Here is a 27,544-nt window from a genome sequence, read left to right as displayed (position 1 = left end):
TGTGTGCAGCTGGTAAAACCTAACAACATTAAAATCACAAACATGTTCTTATCATAATTCCCTTTTCCATTTTCCCTCCCAATTAACCTAATTCCATCTAAGTAGGGTTATGAATGGTCTCCGATCAAAAGCAGAATTTATTCAGTAAGCACATCCCTAATCTCCTCCCTTGTTAAGCTGTACCTTATTACAAGTGTCTGAGTTTTAAATGTATCTGAAAATGACACAGACTGTGGGCACACATTTGATCTGACTATCTTAAGTTGTGAATTTAGTCCTTACTATACTCCCTCTGAATAAATGTAGTATGCAACCAAAAATGTTAACATTCCCAGAGACTTCCCAGTTCAAATAAATTTTACTTTCAAGGCTTATTTGCAGGGAAAATGCAAGTGAGAGTGCAAGTGATTACATTCCTGGTTAAGAAAAAATTGCAGGCCTAATTACATCTATATAGTGGTTCCTATGTGAGACGTTTGAGTCTATAAATTCTGTCGAGTTTTTAAAAGGAGTGAAAAATAGCTAGTTCTTATCTATTGATACAATTTGTAAGAAGTTCTTAAAGACAGGGAATCTTAACATACCTATGTAAGGTTTAAAATAGCCGCCCTTTGGACATAGCTGATTTTACAAAATATCTGGCTTCCACATTTCTTCCAGATATTTTTATAGAAAAATAAGATGTACACAGGTACACAGGGAAATAAGCTTTTGAGAATCTGTACAATTGGACAAGTCCTCCTTTTGAGAGCATTAAGTGTAGTTGAAACCTATTCTTGAGTTTCCCTTGAGCCAAAGGATTTGCATGCTCATTTAGGGTATTGCACCTATCATTCTAAGGGCTATAGTTTTGGGGACAGAGTTGAAATGCTTGCAGCTAAGCCAATCTGACCACCAGCAACCAGTCATACTCGATGGCATTGTGTGAGCTGGTTAAATGTTTAACTAAGTATGTAGTTTTTTGTACTTTTTACTCATTTGATTGATTTATTTTTGCTGACAAAACCAAAAAACAAGGCCATACCAGCTCAAACATTATTAATAGTAGCTTGGGCTAATGGTAAAAATCTTGTCTATCACAAACACTTTTACATTAATTAATTTAGCTGACGCTTTTACCCAAAGCCACTTACAATTGCGTCAGAGGTCGCACGTCTCTGGAGCAACTAGGGTCTAAGGGAATTACTCATTGGTGGATGTGTGAAATTGGGGAATTGAACCCGGGTGTCGCACACCAAAGACATGCGTCTTATCCACTGCGCCAGCACCAACCCAACTGATTGCTTCACCCCAAAAGAAATCAATTTTCTTTCCTATCAAGCTGGATAAGTCTATTCCAGTGGACTGCTCACATACGTTCATGATAGCTGGACACAAAACACAGCGCGACCACAACCTCCAGCCAACAAGCCGAAATAGTTCAGTAAATCCCAGAGGTCCTCCTGCTGGGAATGTGTGGGCTGCCATGGACGTAAAAAATGACTTTCCTGGGCGTGTCGTTTACACGCAGGTAGTTTCGACACTCTTTTATTGCGCTTTCCAGGTTATTGTTGCTCTTTACTTCTGATGGTGACGTTTCAACAAAACGACGGAGGGATAAGATAGAGAACAAGGAAATATGGGTAATGGGGCAGCAGCGGAATCAAAAGCAATGGTAAGTTGTCTTTTTACGTCGTGGCGTGTACCTGTTAGTAATGCTAGTAACGAACATTGTACAGATTAAGGTGGATATAGCTAACGTTAGCTGGATGCAGAAGAAAACACCAGGTCTTTACAAACTACAATTTTGCCTTTATGACTAAAATATGTATTTGTCATATAATGTTTTTTGCCAAATAAGCTTCTTGTGTAACTAACTCAGTTAACTGGACTGAATGTAACGTGCTCAATAGATAATTCTTCATAGTATAAAGACCCTTGTGATATTGTGATAAATTTGGAGTAACTTATGAATAATGATTCTAAAGTTTAAGCCTTTACAGCACAACAGCTTTAATTTTAGGTTGGCTACAGGAGAAAGTGAATGTAGTCACAGTGTACATGGTGGTTTTTGTAACTCTGTCCCCACCCTGTTCTCTTTCTTTCAGTCTGAATGCATCATCCTAACTGACAACATTTTCCTCCAGCACAACAGTTGCAGCAAAGTCCTATAAAAACAGCAATTCAAATTTTATTGGTTTTCATCCTGCCTGTGTGTGTGATGGAGAACATGACATTCTCCGAAACCTTCTGAAAGCTCCTTGACAAAAGATGCAACCAGGAGGTCCTCTCATTCCACCACCTCCACCTCCACCACTACCACCTCCTCCTCCACCTCTACCTCCAGCCCCTGGCCTCCCTCCGCCCCTACATGGCGGGGGGCCTCTTTGCCAAGGGGGCTACCCGGAACTCCAGGATGCGCAATTTCAACTGGGAAACTCTTCCCAAACACAGTGTGATAGGAAAGCACAACATTTGGACATCAGATAAGACTGATGGGGAATATGAGCTGGACACTGATCACATGGAGGAGCTGTTCAGCCATAAGCAGGTCCAGCAACAACTCAAGTCCCTGAACCGCCATAGTTTGAGGGGCCTGCCAACTGCTGCCTCAGGAGCGGAAATAGTGAGTACAACACTGGATACATGTGTCACACCTTGCTTAGTCATAGTAACACTTTAACCCCATGTAGCAATAGAAATGTAAGGCATTTTTTTGTGTAATGTTGAAATATAGAGAAGTACTTTGACCTGGATTGATCATGTTTTTCTAGATGTGCATTCAAGATAAATAGTAAACATTCTTACAATGTTTCCCTCTGCTAAAACCTAAGACCATGTCATGTGTTTACAAGGATCTGCTATGTCGAGTTCATTCCACATATGCTATAAATCCCAATCCATGTGGTTTTTATGGAATGGGACTATAGTGATACTTAAAATAATTGCATTTCCAGGATAGTAATAAGAAATATGATGTACTGCCTCTATTTGAAACATTGTATTTTGATTTAGAACCACTCAATACAAGGGTGGAGTCTATTCTTGGAGACTATTCTTCATATCTGTTTGCTAAAGGAAGGTATGGTTGTGTCCTCATTCAGCAACATTCTGTATAGCAGCCTACTTATTCATTTACTGTATATAATAAACTGCATTTATTATCATTAATATAAAGGCAGGTCTTAAATCAAAACAACCAGAAACTGAAAATTAATAGAATATTTATAATGTTCATAACCTTGATTAGTTGTTGTTTGTTGAACATAAATGACTTAGAATGTTTTACTAAACTTTTACTTTGACCTATGTCCCATTTCCAAGAGACACACTGAGAAAATGTGTCAGTGATGCAAAAAGATATCTTTGCCCTGATTGTTCAATACAGTCAACTCAAAGGATTCTTAACCTTTGGAATCAGCTGTCTGTTTGGAAAGCTGAGGTGTCAGTGGTACAAAAGCCAATAGTGAAACTATCATAGTTGATTACATGATTATTAATTATATCCAGCATTGTGTCTGTTTCCACTCCCAGGTTTCCATCCTAAACTCCAAGAGGAGCATGAACATTGGAATTTTCCTAAAGCAATTCAAGCGGTGAGTCAGTTGTGGTACTCTTAAGGTGTGATTGTTTTTGACAAGACAGGATGAGGCAAAGAGTCGTGCTCACAAAACGTTGAAAGCCAACATGTCCTGGCAGGTCTGCTCTGCACTGTTCTACAGCTCCAACAGGTTACTACTGTGTGGTAACCCTCATTCAAATTACTGTAAAGGTATTGCAAATGTATTGCTTAAAGGTATTTGGCGTATGCAATAGATTTAACAGAAAAAAAAAAAAAAAATTATATACTGTAACTGTTAATGGCAGCCTCAAACATTTGCATTTCAAACTGACAAAAATGTTTCTTGTCAAACAATATGCCATTATTGTACAGTGTTTTTCTGAGGTCTGACATCAGAAGTGGTGCTATTTCGTAAAGCTGTTTGAGTAGGTAGAGTCTTGGTGGTTTCAGATTCTCAACTTTTCCAAGGATACAAAAGTGTGGTATTAACATAGACACGCACTGCTCATTGGAAGTCCCAACCCTAAACAAAAACATAAAGATAATTGGTGACTATTAACCCTGTCTGTCTCTCCACCTCAATCCACAGGCCTGTAAAAGACATGATTGAAGAAATTAAATCAGGAAGTAGTCTATGTTTTGCTTCTGGAAAACTGAGGGAGCTGTGCAAGCTGCTGCCAGATGAAGGGGAGGTATGTGTGACAGCTGCTTTTATTTTTTTTAAGCGTTTACAGCCTTGTTTGTCATTTTACCTCAGAAAACACAATCTGGTTTTAAGATTTGTGGGCTTTTATTGACTCTGTTAATGAATACAGGTAAAGCAGTTGTTCAGTTTTAAGGGCGACCACTCCACTCTCCCTGAAGCAGATCTGTTTATGCTAATGTTGGTGAAGATTCCAAGGTGAGCTACCTGAATATAGTGTCTTTCAAATGTTAAATATCAATGGTACTTTACTAATGATGGAAACCTTGTGTCTGTTAGTTATGAAGAGCGTCTCAGAGGCTTGGTGCTCAAAGAGGAATTTTTTCCCCACGTGGATGAAATGAAAGAATCCATTGGCACTTTGACAGCTGCTGGAAGAGGTATTATATGTTTTCCTGGATTTTAAATAGATAAATCTAGTAAAAGATTTAAAATTGTGTTGTAAACCCATTTAGACTTATAATTCATGATGTGTGTCTTCTTTTAGAGCTGTTGGAGTCTGATCATCTCCATTCTGTCATACGACTGGTACTGAAGACTGGAAATTACATGAATGCTGTGAGTGTATACTATGTGATAGTGGAGTCTGGGATGACTTTCCTATTGGTTTGTGCATCTCTGAGTCTCGTTTTATTTATTTGATCACAGGGTGGCTATGCAGGAAGTGCAGTTGGCTTCCGCATGTCTTCTCTGTTGAAGTTAGTGGACACCAAAGCAAACAAACCTGGAATGAATCTTATGCATTATGTCGTGATGGCAAGTAGCTTTTCTTACTTTGATTTGATTGTAGTGTGCAATCCATTTTCTTTAAATGTGATTTTTATTCAAACATTTAATATTCACCACAGCAAGCTCAGAAGGCAGACATGGCCCTGCTTAAATTTCCAGAACAACTCAAACACATTGAATCTGCAGCAAGGTAAACAATCTCATTTTAAAGGCACACTGCATATTTTAAGCCTCTTTCTATTTGCTGTATAATCTAAATTTATTGTTTTTTTTTGTTCTTTTAGAATAAATAAAGGTGAAATTGAAGCAGAGTTTGAAAGACAGGTAAAGAAAGTACAAAATGGCAACGCGGACACCTTAAAGCAGGAAGACCTAAAGGCACAGATGGAGGATTTTTTAAAGGTGAGGAAGCCTTTTTGGGGAATTCGGTTTAGTTTGTGTGAATATTACATGTACTAATGTTTTGATTTGGTCTCCATTTAGGAGGCTGAGATTTGCTTGGCAGAAATAAATACTGATCTTCAGGAATTGCAGTCAGTGAGTGACTCTGTAGCAGAGTACTTCTGTGAAGACCCAACCAAGTTCAAACTGGAGGAATGTTGCTCCATTTTCAACTCCTTTTGTGAGAAATTTATGCGGGCCATGCAGGTAAGCCAGTGTACTGGCATGTTTTCCTTAGCTGAGAAAAAAAACAACATCCATTAACTGTGTGATTTTCTGCAGGAAAACAAGGCTCGAGAGGTGGCAGAAGTGCAACGGAGACACAAAGACAGACTGCAGAGTGTTGCCAAGCGCAGGTCCACAGCTACCTGCTCCAGTAGAGACAAGGAAATGGATGGAATTGCATTAGAGTCTGTACTACAGAACCTTCTTACCAGTCGTGTCTCTCGGAGGAGACTTGCAAGGCCCTCATCCTCACATGGAAGCCCCACAAGTGGCAGCCCCAACAGTGGGAGCCTATCAGAAATTACCTCTCAGGCAAACCTCCCCACTGGAAATCAGAAGGGTGGAGGGTCTTTTAGAATTAAGGAGATCGGCAGAAAAGAGTGGAATTCAGCAGCTGAACTCACAGAGAATTCTTCACAAAAGAAAGCACAGACTAATAATGAGGACAACAAGACAAAAGGTGGCATTCCTCATGCAGAAGAAATGAAATCTTCCAGAAAAGAGAACTCTGGAGGTTTTATGCGCCCAGCCAACAGGACTGCCAACATTTCCTCTTCAGGCAGAACTTTCTCAGCCATCACTGATGACGATGAGGAAGATCTACAGGACAATAATGAGGATGAGGCCCAAAAGTTGCGTGAAGCATCTAAAAAAGTTTTTCGCTTTCAGAACAGCCGTGGGAGTGCCTCATTTGATGACAATTCTCTGGAAAATCAGAAATCGGCTGGTCCAAGTACCATCTTGCCTCGTCAACGCACCTTAGACGAGGACACAGAAAGGTATGCTGGAGACCCAACCAATGAGAATTTAGTTAGATTTTTGCTAAATCCTCAGTCCCCCTCAAAACTTAATCTTGGCCGGCGCAATACACTACCTACTAAAGTCGCTAAAACTGAGGAAGAGGAAGATAATCTGTGGGCTCAGCCCCCAGTCAGAACTCCTAATTCTGCGGCAAGAGACAAAGGGACACTTCCAGAGGGTGCTGGATACAATCCTTCAAAACAAGTGTTCAACTTTACTGATGTATCTCACAACTTTAAAAAATCTGGTGCTCAAGACCAGAATACCCCTTCAACAGAAAAGAAAAGCAAGCCAAATGTTTCTGTTACCCATGTTCCAGATGAAGGGCCTGGGGAGCAAAACCAAGAGGGCAAATCAATGGAGCTCGCAGGCAACCAGAGGAATAGTGAAAAAAGTACATGGATTAAGACCGAAACCTCTGGACTATTTTTTAGCTTTTTAAAACGGCTTGGAGATATGAGCAAGACGCAGAGCAGCAAGGAAACTGTCCATAAAGAATGATATACAATTTAAAGTCAGGGAAGCACATGTAACTTTAGTGTTACTTGTAATTTACTCATGATGATGATATAGTGTTATTTTTAATAATACTTTTGTAAATTGATAATGAGGTTGTAAAGAGATGGAGAGAAGGTTCTAGGAAAGTGGTTGAAGAATGTTTTTGAAGGCCACTTTGTATGTTGTACCAGTAGATGGCAGAATACAACAAATGGAAAACTGTTGCTCAGAAAATAGGGCGGTTGTTAATTCCCAGGCAATCTGTACATTGTCTACTAAACAATGAATGGTGGGCACACAATCCTTGCATAATATTATTCCATTGACAGTATGGTATTATCCTTAGTTGGATAAATGGTTTAATACTTGCATAATGCGTTCTGATTGTTACATTGTCTGGACTGAAATGCACAACCTTGCAGAATGAAATGAGAAAGTAAATGAATGAATGTTGAGTGTGTGCATAGGACAGCAAAGTGAAATCAAACTTTATGTAAATTCTCGTTTTGAATGTTATTTTTGATATTTTGATAAATTACTACTTGTACTGTATACAGTATGAATTGAATTCATTTTTGTGTTTTACAATGATGGATATCTTTGTTTTCCTCCTCTGTTTTCACATAATCACATCAAAAATGCAGAAGGCTGTGGACACTTTCAGGATGGTACTCAATTCAGCCATTGTTTTGGGCTTAAATGGGTCAGTGTTACAAAGGCTGCCTGTATCTGAGCAGAGCTGAACCATGGACTGTCAGTGGCAAAGTCAAGGGTGCAAATTAACTTGAGAAGAGATTACTGTGGTTGAAGGGCCAAGACCTGGTGGCTTATTATGATGAAAACAATAAGCTTCACTGGAATTACCCCTGTACTTGCTTGTGGCCAGGGAACAACTCCAATGTCTCAAAATGGAAGTTCAACTATTGGCATTTCTTAGCAGTTAATACCAGAGTTACAATAAGTAGCCTTTAAGGAGTATGTCCAGCTGTCTGACTGAAGTGCAACAATGAGGTAGTGAAAATGACTCTTAAGCTTCACATTTAAACACCAACTGGAGTGATCAAAATGTTTTTTTATATTTCTTTGTAATAAAATATTTATAAGAGTGAGATGGATAGCCACCAAAATAATTTATTGTCACTAAATAGTGCATTCCCAAATTGTAACTGTATCTATAATCAGTGAGAGTGGTAAATAAATATGTGAATACTGTGTATTTAGTATAGTAGTAGTATATAAATCTGTATGTATGTAAGAGAATCACATCAAGTGTCTGGGTAACTCTACTCTTCAGCTAAGAGTATTTACATCTTACATTTATATTCACAAATAGAAAATCAAACACATATTGACAGAGCTCTACAATGTCTGTAATGTGGGATGACTCCCAGGTCCTCCCAAGTCCTACAATTATAAAACAGTTGTTGAGGAGTCGCTCAGGGTCACCTAATGCTTATGTAATCCACTCGTGGTGAGCTAGTGCTGATATACAATATAGTAATTCTGAACAGCACACTAAAAATGCAGTGCTTTTTCCTACTCACATTTGAAATGACTCAGCCATGTAACACCTTACACTTCAGTTTAATATAAAGTGGACAGATTTGGTCTTATGTGTATTCTGACATCACCCATTAAATCACACAAATGTGAAAGTGAATTGTCAAAAGGCTATAAAAAATAACATAAAACTATAAAGAAAAATGCATGTCATGAATGGCTTTAACATTATTACATCAGCTATAAAATTCACTTTATTAGGTGTGGGTCCTGTTTTAAATTGCCAATGCAATAATATAGGGTGGTAATATTGGATTATTTTTATTGCTACATAATTTGTTCAAAGCAGGATACACCTGCTGTAACACATGCTGTCTGTAATTAGATTTATTATATTATTTAGTATCCACTGTATTACCAGGTAACTGCAGGACCTGGCAGGTAACTACAGACAGCCAAAACAAACAAATTTGATATATTGTAATGATGTTATATTTGATATAATGTACGAATGTGTGATGAAATAATTAGAAATTTGGATTCATCCATCGTCAATATGTTATGTAACACATGTTATTAGCTATATCATTCTTGGCAGTGAGTGTTACCTACAGCATTGTGTGACCTGCTTGCTGCTGCTGCTGCCATACTGCAGCAGCCATCTTCACTAAACTACGACGGAAGCAGTCTCCATGGCAACTCCATGTTGCAGAATAAATCCCAGAGATGACTCTCACCCCAAGCCCCACCCCCAACAAACTATCCACCATCTGCACCACCAAAGCAGCCTGACATTACAATACAGTGCCATCTTTTTTTTTCTTTCATCCCTTTCTCTTCATCCTCCCTCTCATTAATCTTTACCCAGAGCATATATTGACCAATTCCCCATTCTGACACACAAACCTTCTGTGTGAAAGATGTTCCATCCACTGAGCTTAATCTTGAGAAAATTGCTTTGTTCCTCAAATACCCCTTTCTTGTACATCTAAGTGGAAGTCAAATCTTCTCCTTTCAGATTTTCTCCTTTCTACACACATGCAAGAAAAATTCAAGAAACTGGGGCCTCATGAGGCAAGATCCAAGAGAATTTAACATTATATGTGCTGTGGAACTGTTGAACCACTGAACTACACTTGGTTTCAGGAATATTGCCTGATTGTTTTATTTATTGTTGTATATAAAAGCATATTTATTTTGTTTTTATACTCCAATAATTCCTTGCACCCTAATAATCTAAGTCTTAAAGATGATAAACTGCATCCTTTGTCCTTTTAAGGGAACTGGGCAGTATCTAAGGAAGCCAAACCCCTTTGCACCAGACAGACTGAATCCCTCAGTCAGTTCCTGAGATTTCAACAATTTTGCATATTCCCTGCCCCCTCCATATGCTATTGGGTTCTTCAAGTCCTCCCATCAGCCATCTGACCAATGCTGCATGTAAACCACTCCCCTAATCTCCTCCTTTCCCTTCCCCTCCTCCTTACTGTCCCCTTCTTCTCCCAGACAGACCTTGCCCTTTCCTTTCTGTCGCCCGGTCTGTGGATTTTGTTGTAGAGGATTGGGACACTGACAATGGGAAGCTTTCTCTACGGCCTGCGATGCTGACACTCCACTCCCTCCTGCTGGGAATTCATGTGAGTACAATCTGGCTATTCACTTCTTTTTATGGTGTCGTATTTCTGTTTTCTCATTTTAGAGTCCTAAATAATACAATGACTGGCATGAGATCAGATGAATAATTGATACTCAATCCCATCCAGCATCTGTGCATTGGTAATATACACACAGGGCGTGTACTTATTAACCGTGATGTCCTCTCTGTTGTGATATAATCATTTTTTTCATTGATCAATCATGAAAAACACAAGATGAAAACATTTTATTCTAGCTTCATTTAAGAGCAACTGTTGCACCAAAAGACTCTACTACTCTGAATCTTTATTGCTTCCTCAACCAGCCCACACACTTCTCCATTTTAGCTCCTAGGCGGCCCTGGCTGCCTGGCTGTAGCAGGTGGGCATCTCTGCTGCAGTCTGAGGGCTGGGCTCTGTAATCAAGCATACATGCTCTTTTGTTTGGAGGATTAGTGAGCTTTCTATGGTTTTCTGATCTGAATTTGTATGGTATATATTGCTTGGATGTGAGCCACATGTGAATCAGCGTGTTGTTTGCTTATGTCATTCTGTGAGTCCTGTTGCATTGTACTGCAGCAACAGCAATAGCCAATGCATCATTTTCATACCTCTGGCCTAGACTTGGAGCAGATGGTTCAGTGGTTCCTTATTGATTGGTCTTTTGTTCCGGAAGATGGCTCATCTTTGTGTAAAACTATCTCAAAAGTCACATGTTTGATGAGTGCAGCTGAAATGTTTGGCTGGTTTTGCTCTGCTGGTTGCTTGTGTTGGGTCACAGGGAGGTTGCAGATGGTCCTGGATGCTATGCCTAAGGGCAGATGCTTCGCCAGGCTTTCATATCTGTCTCAGGGCCTCAGGGTTTCATTCAGTTTGTTTGTATGGGCTTTGTGGCTAGTGTTTTTTAGGTCGACAGGGCATGCAGCATGTGAAAGAGAACAGTGTTACAAAGAAGGATGTGATGTTGACCATACCAGTACATTCTGAATCTTAGTAAATCTTTAACTAATGACCATGTGTAGCCTGCCAGGAACAATTTAGAAGTCACTAGCTACAACCTTAGAATACAGACATGTGGCGGTAATGAAGATGTAGCTAGATCCTAATTATTATCCCTAAGGGGCCTTCTCTTAAAGCTAGGGTAGTAAAAAGTATCAAGAGATAGCTAGATTTTGAGAGTATCCAATTGATTGATGTGGGGATGTAAAGAGAATTTCAACAAATACAACAAGAATGCTTTTGAAATATATTGTCTACCCTAGGTTGATCAAAGACAATTATTAGACTATGTAATTTCCTTTAAGGTAGATTTTCCTGAACCACTTGCTTAGGCTTGGCCATTTTCAAGTCAGCACTTTCACTGGTTGATTGTCTGTTAGTTTACTGGTGGATTTTCATTCAGTTCTTTTCAAGAGGCCTCATGACTATAACAAAACCCCACAAAGTTGTGTCAGATATGATGTAATGTGCAGACAGTCTGTAATGAATATTAGATGAGACTATGAGCAATATTTCTCAATCCAAGGTGAACATCAATAATTTCAGGAATAAAAGCTTCTTTATCATTGCACAAAGATGTACAGGGTTGATGGTTAATTTCATCTTTAAAACTTCAGCAATTGAACAATAGAAAACCTGGTATATGTGGCTGTTGGAGGACTTTAATAAGCACTGCCAGTCATTTTATTCCAGCCTGTCTACATACCTACCTGCCTATCTGAGTGCTGGCTTTGGTGTGAGAGCTAATGGGAGGGGGTGGGATTTTTTATGGTTGGCTTTCAATATAAAATATATATCTATCAATAAAACCCAGATGATGCACTGCTTTCAGGAAAGACAAAATACAGTACATTTCATCAAACTAAACATTTGTGTTGTGCAACTAATTGTCATTCCAAAATCACATCCAGTTCATCATACATTCTGAACATTCACTTGTCATGTTTTAAAGTCATTTTCATTTCATTTACTAGTTACAACATCACAAATTCTTCAAAGGGCATACTGACTATTGGTAATCAAATCGTAAAGCAAAACATTGGAAATGTATTTGCACAGGACAACATGTACAAGACATCATGTGATCATCTGAGTCACCGAATGAGATGCCACAATTACTCTGTTGCTCTTACTGCAGGTGGATAAGGGTCGCATGCAGAGGCCTGTGTTTGTGCACTGATCGACCTCTAATAAAAATCTGCAGTGCATGTTGTACCTGCAGACACACTGCTTGCATACTGCATTGTCTTCTGCCAGCCTTTGTAATAGTGGGATGACAGGGAGGGACACAGATGTCAGTGTTGATAAAAAATTCTGCTGACTACTATACTTGACATGATTTGGTCACTCTGTCCCGTTTTCTCTCATCAGAACTTTGTCATTGTCAGATCTTTTTAATCTAATGTCCGCAGACAAAGGCAGATGAAAGACTGCTACACTGTAAAGTCTTTTGAAGTGCAGTAACTGATTGCACTTTAGAATTACAGTCAATTTCTATCGATTTCTAAAGCTTCTACTGTGCAGACTTTGCCAACAAATTTTGGTCAGTTAGTGTTAGTCAGTCAGTGTTATGCAAATGTATTCCTCTGCACTCAGACTTAGAAAGTAAGGCAGGCATAAACTATACATAAAAACATTGATCCAGTTATGGAGAAGATGAGCTCCATGAAAACAATATAACATGAATGAAACAGCTGTGGTTCAAATAGTTGTGCCTAATGTTAGTCTGTTGTTGTCAAAAGCCTTATACATTATGTCAACACACTGTTTTTCGTCCACTCCTATGATCGGTCCAACAGAGACTGATGCATTGAGACAGATTCCTTCATCTGATGCAGTGAAGTGTAAAGGGAGCTTGATAGTTTGAGGAGCAGAGGTTTCTGTGTTGTGTGAATAATGATTAATGAGTCATCATAGAGCCAAACACCCTCATTGGCCCCAGAACAGCCCCTTAAAACTATTTCCTTAAAACTAAAACAAGGAAATGTACTTACAGAAGTGGGGTGTCTTATTCTCAGGTTTACATCAGCCTTGTTGTTATGAACAGCAAAAGGGCTCTTTGGATTGTTATTGCTTGTATAAATGGGACTATGCAGTCAGTCATGCTTGACCGGTGTCTGAATTAGATTCCATCAGATATTGCTGCAAATTGACATAATGATCACAAGTTTCCCATTTGTGTATCGATTATGGGGAAGCAAAAGAAAAGCAGGACCCAGAATGCTTTTAAAAATATTATGTGAACAGTTACATGTGAAACAGAGAAGATATTTACAGCAATGCAGATTATATGTGACATTCACAGTAATGGGGACAGAAGTTCAAATGTTCTGTTATGATTTTTTTTTGTCTTCTCTCACTCTTCCTCCCTCAGTCAAACACAGAAGTTTCTTCATTACAATCTAGGCTAGTTCTGCTTAGATCAAGTGTACGCAAGAACAATTACTGCATGATGACACATGCGCAGGGACACAACAGATGTGGATGGAAACATAAACAGATACAATCTATATTTAAACTCAATCTTGACAGAACATCTTCGAAGGCCAACACTTCCTACTTCAGGTCACTGAGACTTTCACCCATGTTTACTGTTCCAGCACACAGCAGACTGCTTAGTCTGAAGTCTCCTAGTCTAAGGTCCTTTCTGTTTTGATGTGAAGTGACACATACAGCAGATATCAGTGGGGAGTAACAGATTTACAAAGGCCTTATTCCAAATAACGGTGCATATAATGTTACACAGGTAGAAGAAATAGTAAAAAGGTGATACTGAAACAGACTTAAAATGCAGAATGCAGTTGGAGGGAAAAGTGCTTGCCTCTAACTCAAACAGGGGAAGAGGAAGGGAAGGGGAAAATACTTTTTATGGCCCTTGAAGCGCAAACATCCTGGAATCCTGAATAGTCACAGCTGGGGAATGATATTAACAATGTACAAATTGCAGCCTGCTTAAAGGGCCAGTTTCCCACTTATCACTTAATATATCAACTTAATAATAAGTGGAATTATATCACAATGATATGACACAGTTATTAACTCAGAGCATCAGTTTCATTATTTTACATGTGATTTTGCATGCAGTTGCTCTATCATGATATAGAGATATACAATAAAAATCCTAATTAATCTTACAATAATAATTTCAATGATCATACCCAGCCCTACCATGAGTCAAATAGACCCATTTTGTTTTCATCACCCAATCTTTTTCACTGAGACTTCTATCACCTCTCCAATATAAAGAGGTGAATGAAACAGAAACGTTTCTTTCTAGAGTAATGTCTCAGTTTGTCAGGGTAATTCACAGATATTATTGTAAACAGTTTTCATAAGGAACAAATTTTTTTACCAAAAAAACAAAAACAAAACAAATTATGAATTTACTTTAATGAGCGACCATACTTTCATTTCATATTAAATTCTTTTCTGGAAGCAAACTGTTTTATAACTAACTGAAATTAAGTCAAATTTGTGAATTAGCCTGAGTAGCCTAAGTTACCAAGAAGTCATATTTTGTAGGGCTTTTCTACAGAATCTTATGTAATAGGTCTCATAAATAATTTAAAACCTGTGGGTGAGAGAAGTAGATCATCTATTCAGTCTGATTTTTTGGTGATTCCAAGTGGAGCATTTTCTCATCCATAAAAGATAACATCACTCATTCCATCCATTAGTCACAAGGCAAAAAATGTCTTTCTTTTATTCATTTCACTTTACAAAGCAGTGAAATGCACTGGACTACCAGAAATGAGTAATTTCTTTTTGTATTATAGAGGGAAGAAAAGCCTTAGAGTGATAATTTGCAAAAAACATGGCAGCTATCTAGCCGAAGTACAGAACTCACAACTACAAAAACAAGTAGCACTTTATTGGAGAGGTGAAGAGCGGGGCATGGCTACCTGCCCTCATGCAACAGATGATATCCAAGCAGATTAAGCTGAGACCTATGTTTTCTCTGTGAGATCATGTTGCTGAAATCCAGTTAAAACATTCATATTACACATCGCCGTCTTCAGGTGAAAGGTGTTTAGCACACAAACAACTCACCTCAAATTTGGAATACCTCCTAATTGTCTGGTCTATGGACAAGCAATGACTGTCACTGCTTCACTGGTGGTAATAGCATTTCAGTAGTGTGTCATGCCAAGTTTATGTCCATTTAGTCCATATTTGTGAGGCGTTTACTTTAATTCAGATTTGAGTTGACTGAGCGTGATGGTTTCATCAGGGTCTGGGAGACACAGTAATCCAGATGGCAGACAGGGCCTAACCCTGCAGGAGGACATTAAGCCACTTAACTGTAATGCAGAGTGAGTAGCAGGAGATGCTTTGCTGTCAAACAGCTGAATTCAACGTTCACATTCAGTGGATTTTCTGCTGGGTCATGTTCCAGTGTGACAGATACAGTACAGAAAAGATGTATTTGCATACAGACTGGGATAAATGACCTCATCTATGTGCTGATCATGCAGTTCCTATGACGGAGCCTTGATAAGGATCTAGTCACATGATGCCTCAAACACTGCACTGCAGATTTAGGTTAGTCTGTACTGTCACTAGTACTGTAATAATGATATTTCTAAGAGAGCTATTATTAATACCTCAGCTCGTGGATTTTATTTTTTTTTTATTTATTTTTTTTAGCTTTTTTCAATCTTAGTGAAGATTTTACTATACATATATCTTGGAATAACTAAACCCTTTGGGGTTGTGAGACAAATGCTTATAAAGGTGTATATTTTATGCATCTGCAATGATTAAATTAACATTTTTTTGTCTTTTCTGTTATTTTTCAATGCATTTTTTGCACATATTATCCAGCTTTTGTCTAAACACATGCACAACTACCCAGAGCAGCTGTTAGGGAGAGACTGTTTTTATAGAAAGATCCTCTTTCTGTGGTGAGGCGAGTGGGAGGAACTGAGCTGAAGAGGACTGCTGAGAGAACGGGAAGGCGGGGAGGAAGGGAAGGGATGGTGGTGGTGGTGGTGGGGGGGGGGGACTGTTGCAACCCTAAATGCAGTGAGAAGGGAGGAGCCTGAGGGCTTTGGCTCCTCATGCTTCCTCCTGATGTCACTGTTCAGCTGCTACAATTCAGAGTCCATGTGAAGGGATGACTGCCCTGGGAGGGGAGGGCTTTTGAGTGCAGACAAGCGGAGGGGGAAGCTACGAGATTCGGGTTATGTGGACAGTGAAAGGGCTCGGAAGAGCTCCTGAGTCAGTAGGCCTTGTAATCACTTGGCAGGGCGCAACAATGGGGCCTGCGTGTCTGAGAAAATCTCCATCTGTAAGAAGTCTGTGGCTGAGATGAGGCCGGCTGATGCTATGAGTGCATTTATGTGGGTGAGAGAGAGAAGGGAAAAAGGAGAGGACAATAGAAAGAAGGAATAGAGATGAATAGAGGGGAAGAAATGTGGGGTGGTGGGCTGTGAGCAGAGCAGGAATGCTATTGTTAGAGCTTGCTGCTCTGTGTTTCAGAGAGGGACAGCAGCCTCTGAGGCCTGCTTGCTCGTGTGAGACAGGCAAACCCAGTTCACCGTGAATTTTCCCACCTATCTCGACAGACAGACAGACAGACAGACAGACAGACAGACAGACAGACAGACAATCAGACAGACAGACAGACAGGTGCTGCCAGAACTCAGCCATCTGGGAGTCAATGGAAGGAACTAGTAGGAATTCTGGGAGTGGCATTTTAAAGGTTCCTTTTTCCTCTCCTTACTCTTAAAGAAAGGTGCCTAGCTATATTTTTCAAGGGACTGTCGAGAGCTGAAAGGCAGAGTAGGAAGCTCTTGGTGCTAGGTCTGACAATTAGCCTCATCCTAGGTTAGACTGAGAGAGAGCAGTTGTGTAGATAGCAACCTCTAAGGAGAAATTATAAACCCTTCTGTTGGAACAGTGGATGTAAGATGAGTCAGGGCTGAAGAATTGTACAGTCATGGGGCTGTGAAGAGCATGACAGGGTAATGGTGAGTTGACATTGCTTCCTAAAGAAAGGTTTGTGTGTGTTTTCTTAGGATTAATTATAATTAGACCATCTTGTAGTTATGAAACTAATAGTGAGTCTTTCTCAGTTGAGTGGATGTGTTTTGATATAAAGGGGACACTGGTCTTTTAGATTTACTGTGTCCTTATTGCATATTCAATTACAGTAAATATTGTGTTGTTAGCATATTTATGTCCTTATCCATATGATCAAATTTTGTTTTGCTTGAATCCTTTCTCAGGTACATATGCGGTAAAGTATATAATCAGTAAATGTACAGATGTACTGATAATGTACTACATTCTGATTCACAAGAGTGAGTGGGTTTGAGAGAAAGACATTGCTTTCAGGCCTACTTTGATTGTAGCACAACGCCATGCATATCATGTATTTGTGGTCGATCTTAAGCTAGAAATCTGGATTTAACGTTTACCATTTCATATAGATATCTCCTAGTTTGTTCATGTAATCCTCTATGTGCTTGTGTATAATTTGACAGATGTACATGTCACTGACATACTGAGATAATCTGTGTGTGACCTAGTGACAGTTTCATCTAAAAGCAACTGTCATCTGAACAAAGAGACAAGAGAGTTTGCATGGTAAAATGTTTCCAGGAATTGCACAAGATAGGTCTAAGCATTTTTTGTTAACAGTATATTTATACAGATATAAATTTCACTTGTATATCACTGTATACACAAACATCCTTGACTGAATATTTGTCACTACTGGGAGTTCTGCCCAGCAGGGTTTATCACATGTATTCATTTCTCTTCCACAGCATTAGCTTGATAAGGAGTTTCACTTACAAAGGCAAACAACCTCTGGCTATGCATGTGGTTAAAAAGAACAGGGAGAGCAAAAAATGCCAGTAGATACAGGACTTGGATGAGGTTTTTTTATGTTAACAGCATTATGACTCATTTCTTCCTTTGCTCATGCTGAGGATACGCGGATACGCCCTCCTCACTCTCTTTGAATGTTTCCTCAAGGCTTGACCTTTCTCCTGTTTCTTCAGGTTAAGTGGTCTCTGTGCCCCCTTTGAATGTCCATCACTATGGCTAAGCGTGAGACCGGCAGCACCAGCCCTGTGGTCAGGCAGATAGACAAGCAATTCCTGGTCTGCAGCATTTGTTTGGACCATTATCACAACCCCAAGGTCCTGCCCTGCCTGCACACATTCTGTGAGAAGTAAGCTCTGAATCAATCAATCAAACAAACATTATTTGCACAACACCTTTCATACAGTGCAGTTCAAAGTACTTTTCAGGTGACTGACAAACTAATAAGATTAATATGACAGTAGAAAGATGAACAAGAGAGCAATACAAGATGACCATGAATCTAATAATTAATAAATAATTTTTAAGGAAAATTAAAAGTTAAATGAGACAGCTTTTAACCATTTAAAGGCCATCCAAAGACATTTCAAAATGTTGTAATGGACCCACCACCCACACCATCTATTCTGTCATCATTGTGGTTTTTTCATGATGTAAGACACCAACCACTCTAAATTTGTCCACAAGAAAACACACAGCATTCTTAATGGCACAGCATTGCTGACAGCAAGAAAGGATTTCCACAACTCTGTTTCTTCCAAATGGGACAGATAGTACTTTTATTGAAATAATTTGGCACTCTCTGTTGTGCCCAGTAAAACTGTAAGGACCTTAACATGTCTTTTGAGCATGCCTAAAAGAAAGGTTTTGCATTTTTACACCACATTGACCCTGGAATAGGCACTAAATTGCAGATTCAGCCCTCTAATGCAGTTCTTTTTCATCTTGTCTCTGCGTAGATGTCTACAGAACTACATACCTCCCCAGTCTTTGACGCTGTCCTGCCCAGTATGCAGACAGACCTCTATCTTGCCAGAGAAGGGAGTGGCAGCCCTGCAGAACAACTTCTTCATCACAAACCTAATGGAGGTGTTACAGCGAGACCCAGAGTGCAGCCGACCTGAGGCCTGTAATGTTCTTGAGTCAGCCAGTGCAGCTACAGCCTGTCAGCCCCTCTCTTGCCCCAACCATGAGGGCAAGGTAAGCTACAACAAAATGACTGAGGGTGTTATACAGTAGGACAGATCTATCAGAGATCAACTTCATGACAACATTGTGTACTATTAGAAGAAATATTACATATTTCATTCTGTTATGTGTACCTATGGAAATATGATGTTAAGTTGGCTCCCGCTCCATTGCACCATCTACAGGTGATGGAGTTTTACTGCGAGTCATGCGAAACGGCCATGTGTCTCGAGTGCACAGAAGGAGAACACAGGGAACATGTGACAGTTCCTCTGAGGGACGTGCTGGAACAGCATAAGTCAGCACTCAAAAATCAGCTGGACGCTGTGCGGAACAGGTATGATTTTCAGTGCTTTAATCCATAATGAATTATATTATTGGATTTGGAAGATGTTGGAAGTACTGGAAATGTAAAGTATACTAATTTATTAGTTTTATTCCCTGTTCATCTTATTTGCTTTCTTCTGGCAGACTGCCCCAGCTGACGGCTGCCATTGACCTTGTGAGTGAAATCTCCAAGCAACTTACGGAGCGAAAAAATGAGGCAGTGACTGAAATCAGTAACACTTTTGATGAGCTGGAAAAGGCCTTGCACCAACGCAAGACTGCCCTCATTACTGAGGTGGAAAATATCTGCAGCACCAAGCAGAAGGTCAGAGGCCTGTCTGATTTTCTTTCTTTTAATAGTATTAGAATGAAAAACTGCTGTAATGTTCCATTTGTTAGTACAAACACCACTAACTGTCTGCCTTGGTCTCTCTGGACATACTTAGGTGCTTCAAGCGCAGCTGACTTCTTTGCTACAGGGCAAAGAGAACATTCAAAGCAGCTGCAACTTCACAGAGCAGGCCCTGAGCCATGGCAGTGCCACTGAGGTCCTGTTGGTCCAGAAACAGATGGGTGAGCGGGTCAGTGCCCTGGCGAGACACAGCTTTCCTGAGCATCCCCATGAAAATGGACATCTGGAATGCCAGGTAGAGACGGATGGACTGAGGCGCTCCATCCAGAACCTGGGAGTCCTGATCACAACAGGGGCTGTAGGCCATACTAGTGTTGCCACTGGTGAAGGCCTGCGACATGCACTGGTCGGCCAGCACAATACTGTCACAGTCACTACAAAAGACAAGGATGGAGAACTAGTGAAGACTGGTAATGCTGCTCTGAGGGCAGAGATTGTCTCTGCAGATAGAGTGTGCACTGAAGCTGAGGTGGTGGACAACAAGAACGGCACCTATGAGGTTGGATATACAATCCGCTCAGAAGGAGAATTCACCTTTTCTTTGCTGCTATATGAACAGCCTGTGAGGGGGAGTCCATTCCGCTTGCGTGCTGTCAAGCCGTCAGATGTCCTGCAGTCACCAGACGATGTGAAGAGAAGAGTGAAGTCCCCGAGTGGAGGAGGAGGTCATGTTCGACAGAAGGCTGTGCGCAGGCCCTCCAGCATGTACAGCACCACCAAGAAAAAGGAAAACCCAATAGAGGATGAGCTGATCTACAGAGTGGGTGGGTGAATAACTGGCTAGTTCTGCTGTTAATTATTGTAACTGCTGACTGAGCTGTATGATGTCTTTCTCTAGAGCACAGGCACTCATCATATTAGATTATTTGAGTCTCTGATTATTAGATTATTCAGTTATTAGAGTATTCAGTTATAGACCTCTTTTGTGGCATTAAATTTTTTCCTGTTTCCTCTGTTCAAACTGTCAAGTAAAAGTTAAATTCCAAGCAAATTACAGCAGAACTCGTAGATATATATGCATAATGCTGAAGCAGCTTGATGTCTTGTTGATGGGACAGGAACAAGAGGGCGAGATAAAGGAGAATTCACTAACCTACAAGGCATCTCAACTTCCAGTAATGGACGGATTGTGGTGGCAGACAGCAACAACCAGTGTATACAGGTAAGTGTATATCATTTTCTTGAGCTGCAATAAAAATGTAATTAATTATTCCATTGTTTAGGTTTTTCAGTAATTGTAGTTTTGCTTTTTGTAGGTATTCTCAAATGATGGCCAGTTTAAAATGAGGTTTGGGGTCAGAGGTCGTTCACCAGGGCAGCTGCAACGCCCCACAGGGGTCACAGTTGACATGAATGGCGACATTATTGTTGCTGACTATGACAACAGATGGATTAGCATCTTCTCCTCAGATGGCAAGTTCAAGGTGAATGGTCTCAGCCAGGGAAAAAAAACTTTTGTCATTGCACAGATTCATATTGTTTCACTGAATTGTCCATCTGGCTGTCACAGAACAAAATTGGTGCTGGAAGATTGATGGGACCCAAAGGTGTGGCTGTGGATAAGAATGGACATATCATCACAGTTGATAATAAGGCTTGCTGTGTTTTCATCTTCCAATCAAATGGGAAGCTGGTGACAAAGTTTGGAGCCAGAGGAACATCAGATAGACACTTTGCAGGTAATACTTACAGTACACGTACCTATGATCATGTAAATAATAATGTCTCTTATGTTAAGACAAGATGCACACCGAATAATGCTTCATGTCTCAGGGCATGTGGTTGGGCCAGATTTACAGATTTTTTTTGGATATATTTAGTGATCAGCATGTTTTCTGTACACCCTTTATTTTTGAGTCCAACTAATGTAAGCATGTATAGCTGCTTGTTTAATTAGACATCAATACACAGTTCACTAGCAAGGACCACACAATCAACAGGTATGATTAAGTGATTTATTGATGATCGAAACAGAAAGATGTATAAGGCTTGCAGTTGCTGAATAGACATTCGAGGCGTTGTGGGGAAGCTACGATAGGGAAATCCGCCGTAGCACCCGGGCACAACGGACCCCCTTATAACCCTAGGGAGAGGAAGAAGGCGATCAGGAGGCAGGACAGAGAAAGTGGTGGGGGGGAGGGATGCAGGATTCAATAGCGAAGAAGATGAGTCAGGACGTGTGGGTATTTATGGAAATGCTGCGATGATGTAGTTGATGTGTGGTCCTGCTCCTGAAACTCTGCTAATTAGCACCACATAATGATTCTTTATTGTTTGCACTGCATTGATAAACTTGTACTGTACAGTCATGGTCAAAAGTTTTGCGAATGACACAAATATTAATTTTTACAGTCAGTTTTTATGATGGCAATTTGCATATACTCCAGAATGTTATGTCGAGTGATCAGATGAATTGCAATTAATTGCAAAGTCCCTCCTTTCAATAAAAATGAACTTAATCTCAAAAAACATTTCCACTGCATTTCAGCCCTGCCACATCATGTCAGTGATTCTCCCGTTAGCACAGGTGAGAAGGTTGACGAGGACTAGGCTTGAGATCACTCTGTCATGCCGATTGAGTTAGAATAACAGACTGGAAGCTTTAAAAGGAGGGCGGTGCGTGAAATCATTGTTCTTCCTCTGTTAACCATGGTGACCTGCAAAGAAACACATGCTGTCATCATTGCTTTGCACAAAAAGGGCTTCACAGGCAAAGATATTGCTGCAAGTAAGATTGCACCTAAATTAACCATTTATCAGATCATCAAGAACTTCAAGGAGAGAGGTTCAATTGTTCTGAAGACGGCTTCAGGGCTTCCAAGAAAGTCCAGCAAGCGCCAGGACTGTCTCCTAAAGTTGATTCAGCTGCGAGGTCGGGGCACCACCAGTGCAGAGCTTGTTCAGGAATGGTGAGAGTGCGTCTGCTCGCACAGTGAGGTGAAGAATTTTAGGAGGTTTGCCTGGTGTCATAACGGACAGCAAAGAAGCAACTTCTCTCCTGGAAAAACATCAGGGACAGACTATTATTCTGCAAAAGGTGCAGGGATTGTACTGTTGAGGACTTTGGTAAAGTAATTTTCTCAGATGAATCCACTTTCCGATTGTGTGGAGTATGTGGAAAAAAGGCTTGTTCAAGACAAGGTGAGCCCTACCATCAGTCCTGTGTCATGCTAACAGTAAAGCATCCTGAGACCATTCATGTGGTTGTTTCTCAGACAAGGGGGTGGGCTCACTCACAATTTTGCCCAAGAACACAGCTATGAATAAAGAATGGTACCAAAACATCCTCCGAGAGCAACTTCTCCCAACCATCCAAAAACATTTTTGTGACGAACAATGCTTTTTCTAGCATGATGGAGCACCTTGCCATAAGGCAAAAGTGACAACTAAGTGGCTCAACAAAATATCAGAATTTTGGGTCCATGGCAAGGAAACTCCCCAGACCTTAATCCCGTTGAGAACTTGTGGTCAATCCTCAAGAACAAAAACACAAATTCTGACAAACTCCAAGAATTGAATATGCAAGAAGGAACTGCCATGTAATTGTCAATAAAAGCCTTTGACACTTCTGAAATGCTTGTAATTATACTTCAGTATACCATAGTAACATCTGACAAAAATATCTACAAACATAGAAGCAGCAAACCTTGTGAAAACCAATTCTTGTGTCATTCTCAAAACTTTTGACCATGACTTTAAACATGCACCTGATCATCTAAGTACAAGACAGAACAGGTGAAAAAAAATCACACTTATACATGCAATATATGATGTCTTTGCCTCTCACTTAAATTTTGCAAGAACAAACATGACTGTTAATAGGATGTGCTTTCATTACTGGAATCCCTCATTGATATGGCTTCTGTTGTTGCACAGACAGCTGCATTTCAGTTGAAACTCACCCATTCTTTCAATTTAATTTCTCACTTGGACCTTTTCTTTTCTTTTAGAAAAAAGTGGTGCAAACATTGCACTGGAACAAAAGCTTAGTAAATCTGGCCCTGTTTTCAGTAAGTAATTAATTCCCTGTGAATGTGAACTAAGAAAATAACTCTTTATTATTTTTACATGTTGTTACAGTTCAGTCATGTCTCATGTATTGTCCAACGTCAAGTCTCTTTGTGACCACTGTGTATCTGTGTGTCGTTTTCAAACTCCAAAAATAGTGTGGCACTTCCTCTTGTATGTTGCAAAGCAGTGTATGACTCATCTTACCTCTTTCCCTCTCTGATTCCTCTGCTGCTTCCAGGTCCTCACTTTGTGGCCGTAAATAACAAAAATGAAATTGTGGTAACAGACTTTCATAACCATTCAGTCAAGGTATGGCTTGTTGCAAATGTGTGTACATTATTTAATGTTGTAAACTTGCATTGGAAGTATTGTGAATGAATGGCTTACAGGAGAAATATCTATAGTTGAATCAATTTAACTTGACATAGGTACATCAACCCCCCCCCCCCACACACACACACACACACACACACACACGTTTTTTTGCTTTGTATTTCCTACTTTTTTGAGTAGCCTAGTCTTATTTCAGTAATCTGAATGAAGTTCTGGGGGTACTTCAAATTGGGTATGGCTGTCATTCTTTTCCCCATTTGTTTTATTTTACAATTATGTTGCTTGTCTCTTTTCAGGGTGCATAAAACAAATAAAATAATCAGAAATTTAATATCCCTTTGTGTCAATTAAACAAGAAAAGGCAGAATCAACCAAACATAACAAAATATAAATGAAAATGTAATCAGCTTTTGTGCCTGACTGGCTGTGTTGTTTTAAATAATTTTAGCAATTAGCAATATGCTTTGTATCTTCTATCTTTTTATCTTATGTGATTTTCTCTGTTTAATCTTTCTTGCAGGTGTACAATGCAGATGGGGAGTTCCTGTTTAAATTTGGCTCCCATGGAGAGGGAAACGGCCAATTCAATGCTCCAACAGGCGTGGCTGTGGATGCCAATGGAAATATCATTGTTGCTGATTGGGGCAACAGTCGGATCCAGGTTAGCTTCAGAAAACTACATATTCTTAAATGAGAGCAAATTTGTAAGTACACCATTCACTTACCCAACCTCTTCCTCTGTGCTGTGTAACTAACCAGGTGTTCGACAGCTCAGGGTCCTTCCTGTCCTACATCAACACATCAGCAGACCCCCTTTATGGCCCCCAGGGCCTGGCCCTCACATCTGACGGTCATGTGGCAGTGGCAGACTCTGGGAACCACTGCTTCAAAGTCTACCGCTACCTGCAGTAGAGACCTGAGACAACCATCTTCACCACTGCAAGCACTGATAACGACACATCCAATGTATTCCACAGGGTGCAATGATCTTTCCAATACAGCCTTTTTATGTGCACATGAGCTGATCTCCTGGATATAATTAAGTGTCTGAACCTGAGTTTACTGAGTTTATGATGTGTATTCAAGGTTGTTTTTAAAGTTGGGTAATGTAGCATCCTTGGGACAAGTAATGGACATAAAGCTTGGACTGGTTTTAGAGAATGTGCTAAAGCATTTTTGTGTTGTACACTGTTGATGGTCTTATTAAACCACACTTTCTGTGAGACCGGACAGGGTAGGAGATAGATTAAAGTATTTAAGGAGCCATAACTTGTCCAAATGCATGAAGTTTTATTTTATCTTAATGCCTAGGCAACAAAACAGTGTACCCATCAATTGCTTTTCTTATGAACTAGTTAATGCTTAAAATGAAATGAACAGTGCTACGCTTCTCCAGCAATGAAATGTAAAATTTCTCATTTACTGATATCGCACATAAAAATGTCACCACCATCTGTGCATTTGATTTGCTGTATGTATTGTATATACATAAATGTATATTGTGTATATTAGATCACTCCATATGTGTGTGCTATGATTTTGAAACACATAGCCTTTTGGCTAGTCAGAGAGCAGCAGTCAAGGATTCCAGGATTTTAAAAATGTGTTTATGGCAGCTGTTAAAAAGTGTGTTTTTTAAACATACCCAGCACATGCTTAAAAGCAGTTGTCATATTTATTCCTAATGTAAGCAGCACAATAATATTTTTTGTTAATAACTGTTGTTTTAAAGGGAAAAAACAAAACAAATGCTAATTTATTTTATTTTATAGACCAGCTAAGCATTTACAAATTATTTTTCTAAATTGATGTGCTTTTTTTTCTTTGGAGCTTCACACTTCATACTTTTCCCTTAATGGAAAATTTCACCTTAAAGCAGAATTCAGTATCCACCCACATCTGGAAAAATGATATCAGTGTTTGTGCACATGAATAGCTCTTTTCCAAAGCTATAAACCCATCTGTGTTTTTACTTGGAATGCCTTTAAAAAGGTTTATCTGTTCAGAATTAATGGCTAAAGAGATGGGCTCTTAGAATGATTGTTTTGCCTTAAGGAGCTTCATTCATACTTTGTTCCAGTGCTAACAGTTACAAACCAGTAAGAATACACATATCTCAGGAAATCCATTCAAATTAGATCACCATGTCAATGGAACAACTTTAAATATGTTTAATTTCTTTGATGGGATCAGATTGTGAGGGAGACGTTGGGAGCTTTAAGAAAACTGTTCATTTGTGCAAATGTAGTGTGGGTCCAAGATTTCAGAAAGTATTGGGATGGAATATGAACTCTGTTTTACAGTGGGATTTTTTGTTTGTTTGTTTTTTTCCGTTCACATAGGAAACAGTTACAGAATCATTAAATGATCATTTATTAGATGGCATTTGCTAGCAAACTCATCCACACTTTAAAATACACTCACCTATGATACTGTTGTAAACTATCTAACAAAAGGCTGTCAGAGTTCCTGCCTGCACCACATAAAGCCATGACTCCCAAAGAAAAACCTGTACCAGTGGAGCTGTTGCTGCTCTTGCTCCCCCTATTGTTCATTCTGTGTAATATCATAAGAAAACCTGGTGCCACTGCAGAAGAGAGATCTGGTGCAGGAAGGAGTCAACTTCCTGGTCTGATCCACAGCACTGTGCTAAACGCCCCCCACTAGGTTTTGTGAGATACAGGATATGACCCGATTTCAGCATTTAAGTCAACCAGGAGGCTGCTGCTCTTCATGCACCTGATCTGTTATTTGACTTGTTGCCAAACATGTGCTCTTTAAAGAGTCAAAGGCTCACCTTTTTGACATATTTCTGAAGCATTTTACCCTAAGCTGTTTGTGTCACACCAATACAAATTTGTTTTCTCTATGAATATGCACTGGTAATAAAAGCACATGGTTTACTGAGTTGTTGTATACATGTGTGATTGCACATTATGCTTGACTTGCACTGAGGGGAATATGATCTGTATATAATGTGCACATTAAACTTAATAATTGAATGCTTGTAATAAGAAAATTATACAGTGGTGTCTTGGTTTACAGTGAGCACACATTTAGATTTCATAATCTTGAAATTAATAATGAGAACAACCCCTGGATAGCTTTTAGTGGTTGTTAAAGTACTTATGGCCTTGCATCTCTATTCTCAGAAGGCCTGATATATCTGTATTTTGACAAATAAAGGGACTGATGCTTAATTGGTATATAGATAGGTATATACAGTAGATGTATGTACAGATACGGCAATGATTGCGATTTAGAGCATTTTTAGTCAAACTATTTAAGGTTTGGTGACCAGTACAAAGAACTGATATATTTGTTCAAAGACAGCTTCATGCTGAAACATGTTTAATCAAAAAACATTA

General features: G+C 39.6%; 2 protein-coding genes across 2 annotated transcripts; both read left to right on the top strand.

Annotated features, from left to right (window-relative positions):
• The first annotated feature begins 1,329 nt into the window (after nucleotides 1-1,329).
• Nucleotides 1,330-8,152, top strand: fhdc4 (FH2 domain containing 4). Its single transcript, XM_038694015.1, has 12 exons — nucleotides 1,330-1,654; nucleotides 2,088-2,605; nucleotides 3,514-3,575; nucleotides 4,131-4,233; nucleotides 4,357-4,442; nucleotides 4,524-4,624; nucleotides 4,732-4,802; nucleotides 4,893-5,000; nucleotides 5,093-5,163; nucleotides 5,258-5,375; nucleotides 5,457-5,621; nucleotides 5,697-8,152. Exons 2-12 carry the CDS (start codon nucleotides 2,351-2,353, stop codon nucleotides 6,939-6,941), a joined length of 2,385 nt encoding a protein of 794 aa, XP_038549943.1. The 5' UTR covers nucleotides 1,330-1,654; nucleotides 2,088-2,350; the 3' UTR covers nucleotides 6,942-8,152.
• A 1,769-nt stretch (nucleotides 8,153-9,921) lies between these two features.
• Nucleotides 9,922-27,083, top strand: LOC119882265 (tripartite motif-containing protein 3-like). Its single transcript, XM_038692259.1, has 13 exons — nucleotides 9,922-10,075; nucleotides 18,082-18,254; nucleotides 18,865-19,105; nucleotides 19,279-19,430; nucleotides 19,565-19,745; nucleotides 19,867-20,596; nucleotides 20,891-20,994; nucleotides 21,089-21,256; nucleotides 21,343-21,511; nucleotides 23,783-23,842; nucleotides 24,082-24,152; nucleotides 24,697-24,837; nucleotides 24,936-27,083. Exons 2-13 carry the CDS (start codon nucleotides 18,109-18,111, stop codon nucleotides 25,086-25,088), a joined length of 2,316 nt encoding a protein of 771 aa, XP_038548187.1. The 5' UTR covers nucleotides 9,922-10,075; nucleotides 18,082-18,108; the 3' UTR covers nucleotides 25,089-27,083.
• Nucleotides 27,084-27,544: the final 461 nt, after the last annotated feature.

Source organism: Micropterus salmoides, unplaced genomic scaffold, assembly GCF_014851395.1.
Source record: "Micropterus salmoides isolate LMB-PRFRI ecotype aquatic unplaced genomic scaffold, ASM1485139v1 Ms_hic_scaffold_3, whole genome shotgun sequence".
Taxonomy (NCBI): domain Eukaryota; kingdom Metazoa; phylum Chordata; class Actinopteri; order Centrarchiformes; family Centrarchidae; genus Micropterus; species Micropterus salmoides.
This window is presented reverse-complemented; position numbering and strand designations above follow the sequence as displayed.